General features: G+C 37.7%; 2 protein-coding genes across 2 annotated transcripts in view; both read right to left on the bottom strand.

Annotated features, from left to right (window-relative positions):
* Positions 1–2,896: 2,896 nt before the first annotated feature.
* klhdc7a (kelch domain containing 7A) lies at positions 2,897–6,843 on the bottom strand. Its single transcript, XM_055050005.1, has one exon. The coding sequence runs from the start codon at positions 5,952–5,954 to the stop codon at positions 3,720–3,722; it is 2,235 nt and encodes a 744-aa protein (XP_054905980.1). The 5' UTR covers positions 5,955–6,843; the 3' UTR covers positions 2,897–3,719.
* A 2,542-nt stretch (positions 6,844–9,385) lies between these two features.
* The window catches only part of igsf21a (immunoglobin superfamily, member 21a), a 164,812-nt gene continuing 160,571 nt past the window's right edge, over positions 9,386–13,626 (bottom strand). Inside the window, exon 11 of the mRNA XM_055050398.1 lies at positions 9,386–10,009. Within this exon, the coding sequence (XP_054906373.1) occupies positions 9,933–10,009 (77 nt within the window). The 3' untranslated portion in view covers positions 9,386–9,932. The remainder of the gene's footprint in view (positions 10,010–13,626) is intronic.

Raw genomic sequence — 13,626 nt, 5'->3', positions numbered from 1 at the left:
TAGTCTGGACGTTAGCAGAGTTGCAGTCAGAGAGGACAGCAGAGGGGCTACCCTGGCTGCCATGCTTTGCCAAAAGCTGGCAAGGATAGAGGGCAGACATCTGTCATTCCCTTGCACTCAGCTCCTAATCTACCCAGTTCCTACAGATGGCAGATTTCAAACTGCCCTTATACTAGGATCGTGCTGTGGCCATATTGTTTTACGACTGAATGGCATTCTATTTTCAGGATGACCTGGAGACTTGTATGTTTGCTGAGAAGAGCTCAGAAGGAATCACACACCCACTGAGCTTAGGCCATACTGTAAAAATTGCCTCTCCTTTTCCAACATAGAACCTTGGAAGCATTGCAGATCCAGAAGATGTCATGGAGTGTAACACAAAGAAAGCTGTTTAGAGTCATGACATTTCACCTTTGCTAATTTACAGACAGATGGTGCTATCATTCTAAAGCCCACTGCTCCTGTGGCCATCTGACAACATGCAATGAATGGTTTCCAAATGTAAATGTTTTTAATCAGGCCAATCCCATCTTTTCTTTCTTGTTTAAATATTACATATATTTTATTATGCTTTCAGTCTTGTTCCAAATTCAATGACAAAAGCTGTAATCCAATATTTCCCATCACAAAACATTGCCCTGAAGAATGTCCACTACAATTGGAAATGTCTTAACTCAACTCAAAAGTGTGTATGTTTTTAATCTTAACACATAAGATGTCTCCCATTTGCAAACAGTAAACCCAGCTTACCTTATTTTTAGTGTTTGCTGTGTCCATGGCAACCAAGCTCTAGATTGTTTCCTCCACTGAGGGATCAGGTGACTACATGCTGTCTTTTTGATTTGCCAGCCTTGCTCAGAAAATGCTGCAGATTTGACATTGGGTAAAGTATGGACCAAAAGGATATTGAAAAGAATGAATGGACACAAATCAGATGTATAATAGAACAGAGATATAAAATTAGAGTGCTTACAAGCAATTGTTCTGAATAGAGACTTCAGCTAAGGTGATGCTATTATTAACCTACATACTTTAATTTACTGCAGTAATTCAACAGTGTATGTCAATCTGTCATATTCTCTTTTATAAGAAAATGCAGATTATTGCTTAATCCTGAATTCTAATTGCTATGGCCTGGTTGCATTAGCATTATTTTTTTAGAGCCTCAGCTAATATTAAGATAAATTCCAAAGTTATTAAGGCTTGGTTGATCGAACAGCTCAGCATCTTAGTAGGACTGGCTCAAACTTTAAGACTGATTGTATCGACTCAAGTTTCAGTTATCGACTCCTGGTTCAGAATTTAGGAGGCAAAATGACTTAAAGAATACTGTGCAACAGAGTGGGTCGATAGTGAAATGTGAGCTTTGCTGATCTTGGAGCTAGGCTCATTGCTCAAGCCTCTGTATATCCCCCTTCCCTCATTCCTCTTTGCTGTCTCTGTCTGTTTATTCCTTCTGACATAGTTCACTCGGGAGCCAAAGATAGCTAACAGCACCAGCCGTGTAGACTACAGGCCCCACTGGGACTTTAAGCCAGACGTCTTTGAGAGAAGACCTGCCCTGCTGAGCGCTGAGGTCAGCCCTTAACTACTCATTCAGGGTATTAACATCAATTGAATGCCTGTCACAACTGTGTGAGTCAGGGTTTTCTTCTATAAATTGTAGACTTTTGCATATTATTGATGGCCAAGATAAAGGCCTGTGATAAAACTCCTTGTGAATGCAAGTTTCTGTTAAGACTCAGCAGTCATGAAAAATCTGTAAAATCATCAGTCCTAAAAGGCACTTAGAGGCAAGTTAGAGCAATTTGCTTGTGTCACATGGTGCCTTTTAAAGAGCATTGAAAAAGAATAGGTCATGCGCTGCATAACTTATCGCATGAGGCTTTGTGCAACACTTGTTTACATTGCTATCCATGGACTGATGTAAAGAATTGTGTTTGACCACCACCCCTCATTGTCCTCACTTTATTTGGCAACAGACTCTGAACAGTTCTATGCACATAAAACCGATAGTTCTTAGCCAACGCTACAACCATAGAATCCCAGCACCACCTTTCAGCCTGGGAGGTTGAACAAGCCAATTCCTGGTAAGACGACAATTTAATATGCAAATAAGGGTGTGATGTAGAGATTATACAGGTGAAGCAACATCGGTATTCATCTCTTTTATGGAATTGACAAAATAAATTAAACTCTGTTCATTGACATTTAAAAGCAGAGTGTCCCAGATGTATTTTATTGCTCCAATTCAGTCAGGGAGTTTAAAACAATATATTTTTTAAAATTTCTGTGAAGATGTTTTTTAATTAAGTGTGCAAGTGTTCACAATGCAGGAAGAAAAAGGACAACTGAATAAATAAATGATATCTCTGATATATAAATCATACCAGATCTATGGAAGTTATGAAAAACGACAAATATCAAATAACTGTTCAAAATAGATCTGATGTAGGTAATGAGGCAAATCAGAGGCCTCTAAGGAGACACACTTCAACTTCCTGCTGCCTTCCTGATCAGGTTTGTTTCTTCCTGTGTAATCTGTTTAGTCATACTACTGCACCATTCCCTAAGTGTCCCATGAGCCGTATGTCCTTGTGTTATGGTAAGTCTTCAATCGCATTCATGAACGCACACTACTGTTAGCTTTCTGACCACATGATGGCGCTATAGCGGCATATCACTCTATATCTTTCAGGTATACAGCTTCAGTTTGTATTGTGAGAATCTTCATTGCAAAATAAATTTTAGTATGTTAACAATGTTTACAATACGTTGTTTAGATTATATTTATCTTCCTGTCACCTGTTTCAAGAAAAATAAAAATCAAGAGGTTTGTTGTCGACAGTCAATAACTGTGGGTTCATGACAGTGAGAAATACATTTGTGTCTTTATTTGATGTTTATAAAAAATAGATTACAGGGTAAATATGTCTGACTCTTACAAGAAAATGATTCCACTCAATGAGTTGATAAAGCATTTTTTGTCATGAAAGAATTATTAAAGTGTTAACAAATACCTGCAAAAATGTAAATGCTGCACAGATTAAAATGTGACAAATGTTTTGGAAGCTAACCATTCATTCTCATGGCATACCCATTTACAATCTGTCATTTCCTTAAAGAGCAGCTTTAGATAACAGCATTGTATCAAGACCACTGCATAAGTTATACTCATGACTCACACAGATGAGCACAGAGGTAAATTATCAGTTTATTGCACAAACTGAGTGTTCAAATTTGAATAACTAATTTACTCTAGATTGTTTTTATGAGTTACCTTTTACTGGAAAGAAGTTAGGCATCTGGGATGGCATTAAACTATCAGAACGGGAGGAAGAAGTGGCAAATCAAAGGAGCAAACAATTAACATGGCAGCAATTCCTGCGTAAATCTAAGCAAATAGCAATTTGACTATCATTAAAAGTCTAATCCTTTATATCTACAGCCAAGGATAGAACATAGCAAACAACACATCTTTGTTTAATGCCTAGTCCAAAAAAAAAATGAAGTTGTTTATTAAACTGATGTGCTGTGTTTATGAAGAGGGTATAGTAATAACATTTCAAATAAATGGCTTACAAGTTTGTGGTGATATTTTTTTGTGAGACAATAAAATCCCCCCAGTCGGTTATTACCCTAATGTAATAACTCGTGTACAAGTACTCAGTAACTATCAAATCTTATCAGCAAAAAAAAAAAAAAAAGCTTAGACCTTTTTACACACTTGTCTGTCGAGGATTCTTATCAGGCAGTGAAAGGATAAAGGGGAAGAGTAAGCCCTTTGCTTCAGAGAGGACACTCAACTCCTCATCTGCAAAAGCAGGAGAGATCTCATCGGCGTCAAATCTCATGGTGAAGTGTCGGCTGAGACAGTAAACTGTGCCATCCATTGCAACACACTGGAAGGCCGGGCAGTGCAGCATTCGCTTGGCACTGCACTCATACCAAAGCCGTGCCACCGTATGGTAGCGGAACACACTGACTCCCAGCAATGGGTTTATGTCAAATCTGTAGAGAAATCTTCCCACAGCAACCATATCTATAGATCTATCTTTGCTGCCTACTATGAGACTTGGCCTCCAGGTGTTGGTTTTGGGGTTGTAGCGAAGTAAAATATATCTAAGAGTACCCCCGGAAACAAAGAGCTCTCCACTGCACACAGTCACATGATGTGCAACAGCAAAGGTATCATTAGGCAATGGAGCCACAAATGTCCATCTGTCCTGTCGGGGGTCATAGCGCTCCACAGAGGAGAGACACTCCCCTCCGATGGCATAGATGTAGCCATCCAGTGCTGCCAGTTTGCAGCGGGGCCTGGCTTCATTCATAGGACTGATCTCTTTCCAAATGGAAGTCAAAGGATTGTAGCAAAACACTCTCTTTGAGGGCATCATTTCTCTGTCACTGCCTTGACAACCTACTGCCACAAATAAGTAGTTATCCATTGTGCACATAGCACAGGCTTTAGAAATGACCTCCTGTGGGATCAGGCAAAGAGAATGCCAGACATCTTTGTAGTCATCATAAAAGTACATTGCACTGGATGTGCTCCTCTGTTCTGATTTTGGTATCTGTGCTGCTGTATTTCTGAAGCAGTCTTGAGGGTCCATATCTGCAACTATGACAAACCTTCTCGCTCTCATTCTCTGCTTCCGAATTCGTTCCCGCTCATCAGCCATTAGCCGTCCATAAAGGTTGGGGTCCTTAAGCACCTGTAGGTAGTTGTCTGACATGACCCCTAGGGCTGCTTGCTGAACCGATTTTTGCCCCCTTTTCTTGGCAAGATGAAGTATCTCTAAACAGTTTCCAAGATTAAGTTTACTTTTCAAAATTTCCAGATCTGTGCTGAGGAATATTTCTGCTGGAAGACCCAAGAATGAACCACATCCTACACCAGTCGCCTCCTTCACATTATGTACTTTATCTGTTGATTTTTGAAGATAGATATTCTCATTATCTGCTGAGGCCCCATGGTGAGTCACTGGGCTTGAGTGTGTCGAAATCTGAAAGTGGATGGAAAGTTCAGACTGTTCTGCTGCAGACATGTAGCTCTCCTTGCGTAGGAGTGAAGGCCTTTCAGGGTGCCTCGGGCATCCTTGCAAGGAGTCTTCCACAATAGCACTTTGTGAAAGAACCAAATCATGCGTAACGATAGGACTTACAGGAGGATCAATAAAGCTGGTGTCTTCTGTTCCGTAGTTCTTCTTTGAAACAGTGTTCTGCTCATACTGGGCAACCAAAGTTTTTGAATCTGTTATTGAATGAGAGGACGATTCAACATAATAGTCATATATTTTTCCACTCACAATCTTGTCTCCTGATCCTTTCAGTACAACTTTGGCATCTTCTACTTTGATCTCCGCCTTAGAGAGGAAGCTGGAGTAGACCCCCTGGTGCTCCAAGTCCTGTCTTAACTCTCTGCTCACACCCACTCCACCGTCTAGCTTCTTCAAACGGCAAGGAGAATGACGTCCAGTAATAGCAGCCATCCCATAATGTGTTGGATCATGTATCTTCAAAGTAGATCCAATTGAAATATTACTTGGGCAAACAGTTGGTTGGTCCTGACAAAGCATCTCCTTCCCTATGTATTTATTTTGATCATTATTCAAACGCCTAAATACATTCTTACTCTTTTCAACTTGGTGTAAATTAGATTTATTAAGTATTCCCTTGGTGCTGTTGGATTCCAAGTCATTAGTAGCTAAGTCTTGCTTGGCATCATCGTCCTTGTCTTGAAAACAGAGATGCTGCTGTGTCCTCTTGTAGTCTTGGCTGGCAGAATTTTCTGTCTCTTTGTTTTCTTTGCCACACGGCTTAATTTTCCTCACGTCTCTGGATCTGTAGAATCTGTAGGCCCAAGAAACCAGCAGCACTGCAGCAGCAGAGAAACTGAGTTTCACCAGCAGCTGCATGTCGAACTGGACTCCAAGAAGGTCTGCGATAGGCATAGCTGAAAAAAATAAGACAGCAAATGTTGGTTGAATGAACCTTTCAGCTATTGTCTAAATGCCTCTGCTGCATAAAGCTGTCTGGTTTCCATTGTAAAAGAGCTGCTGTGATCCAATGACTACGCCTCTTTGCCCAAAGGATCAAGTGTAAAATGATAGCTTTAGAGTACCTATTTGCATCCCTTGCACAGGAGAGGCGGGGCACTTTCATACACCACCTGTGGCGAGTCAGATGCAGTTTCTTTTACTATCTGCAGACTATCCAAATACCAATGGGACAATATTTGGTTTGCTGACTCACTCTTGATTTTCTTTAAACCATTTAAATACCATCTACATATTCAGATCAATGTTACCTTTAAAAAATCGTTTTTTGTGTGTCCATGCTGCTGCAAATCAAACATGTCAATGAGAGGACTGGCTTATAATTTGCTGAAAAAAATGATCCAATCTCATCAATGTTACCCATGATCATGATCTCTAACTTCCTACTTTGTTTTGAGCTGAAGTAGCAAAGTCTAGTTTGAATAAGGGGTGGAGAGGTATGAGCGGTAGCATCTAGCAAATGGTTAATAACCAGGATACATACATCTGTTTGCATAGCTCTGACAAAGAGCAAAGGTTCTTCCTTGTGCCTGCAAAGTCTCCAAAATTACTATTTCTGGAAATAAGCCAAAAGAAAGAAGGGTAGGGAACAAAAAACATAAATGGCAATACAAAAACAGAGCTGTCAGGTGGCCATGAGATTCTCCATTGTGAAAACTGACAGTGAAATTTATTTCCACTGGATGCAAACACATATTTCTGTCATACCTGAAACATGCTACTCACCACTGTGAGGCTGTCATTATTGTTGCTGATAACATACCTAGAGAAAGCCTACAATCAGGAACAAAACAGTTTTTTATTTCACCAGCCCTTTGTGAAGCATTATAAAGATACGTTACGCTGGACTCTTTCAGCGGATGTGTCAGGTGTCCTGTCAGCTGCAAGGGTGCTGTGGTCATCTGATAGTCAAGCCTGATGACAAAAAAGAAACTGGATTCTGCAAGCATGGCTGACTTCTGAATAATTCACAAATAGGTCATGAAGGCAGCTTCTTATCCTCACTATTACTCCCAGTAGAAAAACAAGAATGTGACTGAAATCTAAAGGCTTTATATGTTTAGACACTTGCACTTCTTATTTTTACCATCTGTTATGATTGATCAGTTTATGACAACATGAGGGATGAAAGCACAAGATGTATTTTAATTGGTGCTCCCAGATTTTTTCTGCAGTTTTTACACAAGTCCGCATAACTTGGAAGCTGTACCCTGGCCTAGTTAGCAGTTAAACTGAGTGTTGTTTTGCCATGGCTTTTCTGACAAACCAGTTTGAGAAAAACAAATAATGACAAAACCCTGCAGCTACAAGTTTACACACAGTTTCCATCTGTCCCTGACTACACCAGTAAACACTGGCGAGGTGATTAAATAGAGCATTCTTCTATCCTTTTGGCAAAAAAGATAATAAAGTCATATATTTAAAAATGTCTGCTCAGTTTAGGTTTATCTACGGTAGATATAACAGAAATTTAAAACATAATAAACAAATTATTAACCACATTAATCATTTTAAAAGAATGATTTTAAAATGATTCAACATGAACACGTAAGATCAAGATGATCTGCAAATTCTAATGCATTTAGAAATTGAGCTGCTTGTCCTTCTTCGACATAAAGCGAGTCAGAAATGCAAAGAAAAATGCAGAAAATTGCATCCTGAAAATTATTACAAACCAATAATAGTTTACACTGGATGGCCAAGGATCCACTGTGGACTTCACAATAAACAAGAAAACTAATCAAAGCTCTAAAGGGGCAGCATTTTGTATTTTCCACATTTTATTGCATTAACCAAAATTACCTGCAGTATTTCTAAAAAAAAAAAAAAGCTATTCATATGAAAAGTAACGTCAAAGAAATTTGACGTCTTGATATTTGGCCTCTGAAGCCCCTGATCTTTCTGACACTCCACCTTGAGCAAGTCTTCACAATTCTCCTCCACTGCGCCACTTGGAACTGTCCTTAAGAGACAGTGAAGAAAAGTTGGACTGAGAAGTTGTTTGCAGATTCACCACCAGGTGTTTGCTAATTGCTGCTGTTAGTCTGGTGGAACTCTGTGGGGAAGGGTGATCTCTGAGGCCGAAGTTTGGCTGGAGATTTCAGATCCACAAAGGAGTAGAAATAGGCGGTGCTTTCTATGAGCAAGCATCCCTGAATGACCAACACAGGAGATTCAAAGATTCATAAATATGCATGACATCATTAAGGTTTCAATGGGGGAATCACATCAATTTCATATAATACCCCCAATTTAAAACTGCCCTGTTACGTGTGCTACATAGCCGTAAACTCCAGAAATCAGCAGTATGAAACTTTTAAAATATGAAAAACAAAAAGACCTGTCTCATTAAGCAATTAGTCAACCATGAACTGCAAAGCATAAAAAAACATGAGAATTTCATTTAATATAATAAGATCACTTCTAAAAATAAGGAAAGTTATTTTTATAGATTTTTTTTTCTATGAAAGCAAAAATTAAAACAATGCATTTGCATGGTCTAATTATTAACATCAGGACGTCAGCAATTTCTGTAACCTTTCAAGTATAGAATACAATATGTGCACATCAGAAAAATGTCAAACTCTTGCTCAATTGTAAGTAAAGTCAAGGCTTGTGAGTTTTATCATCTCTCCATTTTAATACAGGTGAAATGAAACAAATGCAACAACTCTGTTTACACAAGCTGCCTCTTGTGAGCTCCTCCCTGGAATGGCGGCTAAAATGATCCTACTTGTACTGGTAATGTCTGGGGAAGAGTTACGCATTTTACACAATGTAGGTCACAAGTAAATAGCTGGGTTACAGGCTAGTGACAAAGAGCTGTGGTGCTGTCAGTAGCAACACATGAAAAGGAGAAAGAATCTTCAAAAGTCACATGCACCACAACCCCAAAACAGCAGACAAATGTTTTTTTTTTGTTTTTTTTTTGTCTGTCCTTTGAAGAACAGCCAAATTCTTATAAAAAGCCTAAGTGACAAACAGAAATAATGTTCATTCCTTCCTCTCAATCAAGAATTATATCTGAAAGTTGAATGAAGTACAAACAAAGGTGGAGAAGCATAAACTCCAACAATCTCAGCACCCATTCCTCACCGTGACCCATATAACTTCTTTAATTATTTTTCAGTATTTACACTGTAGTACACAAAATACACTCAAAAAAGAGATTTCTCCAGTTTTCTCAATGCATTTAAATGTTCATGTACATTCCAAGCCATCAAAAGAAAAAGTATATATATATATATATATATATATATATATATATATATATATATATATATATATATATATATATATATATATATATATATAATGAAAGTTCCCTCGGAGCATCTGGAAGTCTGTACTTCCATCATGTTTCAGCTTGTTGCTAATCTGGTCCATTCCAGGACATCATGTAACAGATGGGAGTGGTTGATAGGATGGTGCAGTCAAAGCCAGTTCCATTTGTCCACATTTCACAAAACACCAATAATATTGTGACTCATGAAAATAAAATCCAAATACTTTTTTTCTTCTGTTTTAAATCATCAGATTTTTTTTTTATCAACAGGCAGACTTGGGACAAGGAACAAAAAAGTAATCGAATGGAACTATATAGGAGGTGGTAACTGTGAAGTTCACCACATTGTTCTTTTTATATTATCTTGAATATAATTTTGTTATAAAACAAAGTACCATCACGTGGTGGCACTGTTTCTTGTTTGACAGATGACAAGAGGGTCTGTTGATGACTGGAGAAGGCTTGCAGGATTGTGGAAGGTCTTTGAACTGTATGTATGTTTTTTTCTGTGTGCATATTCAGATGTGTTTTGTATGGGGAAAATGTGTGTCTATATTTGTGAGGGAGAGTGTCTCGAAGAAGCCGTTTCACGTCAGTCCCACTGTAACTGTGAGAACAAGTGCAAGCCACGTCAGTCCACGTTTTTCTGTGCGAGTGGCTTCATCTGCAAAAAAGGCAAAGAAAGAAAAAACAAAACAAAAATCAGACATTGATTTCCTCTTGATTTATAACAGCTCATGTTCATGACATTCAAATGCAACAAGATTAATTTTGTGTGGATGAAGCACCAACTGAAATTCCAGTCAAACTACAGATTAGGAGTGAATTCTGTGTCCCATGACCATTGATACGAAAGCTGCTTCTCAACCACAGAACAAAAGTTAAAGGCTTTATAAAGTTTATTATGGAAGCTGGTAAAATAATGTAATTTCATACATCCTAGAAGTCTGTAGTTTTTTTGTAGGAGTTTCCATAATTTTCCCCTTGACAATTTAGCTAAACTCTTAGAAGCTGTTCTTGAATTATTTTTGTCCTTAATATTATGATCTGCCACATTCCTCTTAATAATTATCAGAAGCCAGAGTAGCTCAGCACTTTATTAAGTGCATGTTCATTAATCGACTGCAGTGCAGTATGCAGCAGCAGCAAAGAGCAGCAAATTCAAGCCATTTTAAAAGTGATGTCTACACTTTTCATGTTGAAATGACAGCATATCATATCCTGATACTGCTGACACACTTACAGTATTTGCATTTCCTCTTTAAATTTTTCCCATCAACACTTTTCAGCTCTGTTGTTTAATGATATAAACCTGTTTTAGAGAAAAAATTATTTTAGAGCTTAGAAAACAAAGTAATTTTAATCAGAGCTTCAGGTATAAGGTGAAGACTAAAAACAACTTTAGGAGTAGACAAATATGCTTTGGCTTGTGACCTCGTAAGTTAGTACAAAACAGTTTGTGGATAAATAAAAAAGCTAAATATTGAAAAGAAAATGAACCAATCACACATTCACACACAAACAGCTTTAGCTTTTCAGGATGCTAAAATCCCCCTACCTGCAATGTCATTTAAAATGTGGGTCTGGCATAAAATTGTCAAAAATGTAATATCACTAAACATAATTTTGATTTTCATCACAAAAGTCTGAAACCTACTGTAGAAGACAAAGTTCACAGAAAACCCAAGAAGTATTGGTGAGAGAGAGACTTTCCTGCCTGTGACACACTGAGGACCGTAAGATCGAGATCTTTTCTTCCGTTAGGTCATGTGAAGCCCCAAAGGTTTGTGGGTTTGAAGAAAAAGCAAAAGTGGAAGGTTAACAGTCTAACAGGACCTCCAATTTTGGAATAGTTTAGCAACTAAAAAAGCAATCACAAACTGAAAATGTTTATATGTATGAGATCCAGTAATATATTGGCAAATATTAAATGTCAACACTTTTACAAGACACTATTGTAAATTTTGCCCCTCTTTTCTCTGCCAAGCAACATCTGTGATAAATCTAATTGGATATGATGGTGGAGGCTCCTTTTTTCAAGTGTCCAAACTGTTTAAAATTGACCCAGGCACAATAATGATTATCTTATCAGGCAAATCAATAAAGCCATCAGTCTCCATCCATGTAAGTGGAGAACACTAGCGCTGTATTTTAACAATGTTTTTTGTGAAAACATATAAGGACAATATAACTGCAATTTTAAGAGACATTAACCAGAAATGCTTATATCCTGGGGACAAAAGATATGTTTACAATCTCAGACAAAACAGATGGTTCATTTGGCAACAGTCTTCTAATGATATGGGATTTAACACTTAATATGTCTACAAAAAACACTCTTCATTCGTGATTGATTATACTGAAACACGTAAAGTCTGTTTATATTTAAAAAAATGTAGCAAATAAGTAATAATAATAATAGTCTAGCATGAAAATTACCCAATAAAATCTTAATGAGGTCAAATTGCATTAATGTGGATCACTTATTCTTTACTGTAGACCAAAGATCAAATTGCATAGAATGACATTATATGATATAATGATATCCATAATACAGAAAAATTAGAACTATTTTACTTGTTGTGTAGAAAGACTGTTTTTGTACACAATTCTGCTCCATAAAACATAGAGACAACAGTTAAACTGCTATGATTAAATTTTATTTTATGTACCTTGTGAGGAGTACATCTGGAGAATAAAACTGATGAATAATTTTGATTGCATCCATTTACAAAATTTATGATTTTCATTCTCTGTAAGAGACAGCAATACAACCACTTCTGAGCACAAATAATTTTTATATAGAAAATGTCTTCTCAAGTGTCTATTGCTTCATGTAATAGTTGTAGCAGCATCAAACTAAATGTTTTTGCAATTTACTGCACATCACAACTTGCTATGTGGAATGGATGATATTTTTACTCAGATTTCATTTTGTTTTGTTGATTTATATCTGTCTGATTGGTAAAGACCTTTCTCATTTCCAAAAGAATATTCTGCTTTGAAATTAAAGTTACTGCAGGAGAAAGACTGTTGCTGACTGCAGGTGTGTCTTTGTTGACATAAAGTGTTTATTCAGATTGCGAAAGTCTATGGCAAAAGAACATTCACATGCACAAGGAGGAGCTGGTGACTTAAGGGTGTGGCTGCACTTCATATGATCTGGTGCCTGATAGAGCTGTTAGTGAAAACGGATTAGTATGTCTGAGCAATGTGTTAAAATATTTTTTCTTTTATTTTAGACATAAAAAAGTTGGATTGTCTATGTAATTATGATTGAAGCTAAAGAAAAAAAAAATCAAAGTTCCAGGATCAGAGTGCACTCTTTTTTTATTCAAGTCATGAAACATTCAACAACAACTGGATCGCTGTAACGAGAACACTCTCATTAGGTAATGGGCTCATTCAAGCATGGGATCATCATCTGAGGTGCCCTTCCAGACTACAGTCATGGGGGGAAGTTACCCAGCCATTTGTTTTTCCTCATATTTTTGGCTCAGATCTTTCAGCATTTCTGCCAAATTGATTTTTCTCAGACCAGTGGGACGGATGTCTGCAGGAAGATGTTGAGCGATTGCTTTATGTGCATGACCTAAAATGCTAAAAGCAATATTTTCCTTTCTCTATGCTAAATAAAAACAATCCAGAGGAAGCTTATTATTTCTAACAGTGGCAAGGACTTGTACACTGGTAACCCCAGCACTCTGTTTTCTATTCCTAAAGTGTTCCAAAACGGGATATGAATTTGAATTTTGCATACCACTGCTCTAAATGCAGATCACATGATGACAGCCTCCTGCTTGCAATGTGGCTTCTTTTTTGACTGAGTAAAAGCAAAGTTTCTCTCCTGAGAGTTTGTTAAAAAATTAGTTTTTTTTTACATGTACACATCTGTCTGAGGCCTGACAACATTTGGCACTCCAGCTAGACAGAGCTGATACAGCAATATTTGACAAAGAAAAGGTCTTCAGTTTCCCTCATCTGATAAGTGCAGTTCATTGCCAAATAACGCAGTGTGATAAGCTACATCACAGGGAGAAATACTGACAAAGATTAACAAACGCAGCCCGCAATACAAATAGCTGGTAAATGGTTGATGTAACCTTCACCAACTCATTGTTGGTGGTTCTTCCCATCAACCTGACAAGGATTTGGATATTCAGCTTTAATGCTCAGGCTTGTGTACTGTAACCTCTTGGCGTCATGTTGTACATCAATTTGACTTGGATGCAAGACACTTGTGTATGCCCATTCTGACCTAATTCTGTCCTTGCTCTGACA

This window comes from Poeciliopsis prolifica, unplaced genomic scaffold, assembly GCF_027474105.1.
Source record: "Poeciliopsis prolifica strain line A6 unplaced genomic scaffold, Auburn_PproV2 SCAFFOLD030, whole genome shotgun sequence".
Classification (NCBI taxonomy): Eukaryota; Metazoa; Chordata; class Actinopteri; order Cyprinodontiformes; family Poeciliidae; genus Poeciliopsis; species Poeciliopsis prolifica.
Note: the sequence above shows the minus strand (reverse complement) of the source record. Positions and strands in the feature narration are given on the sequence as shown.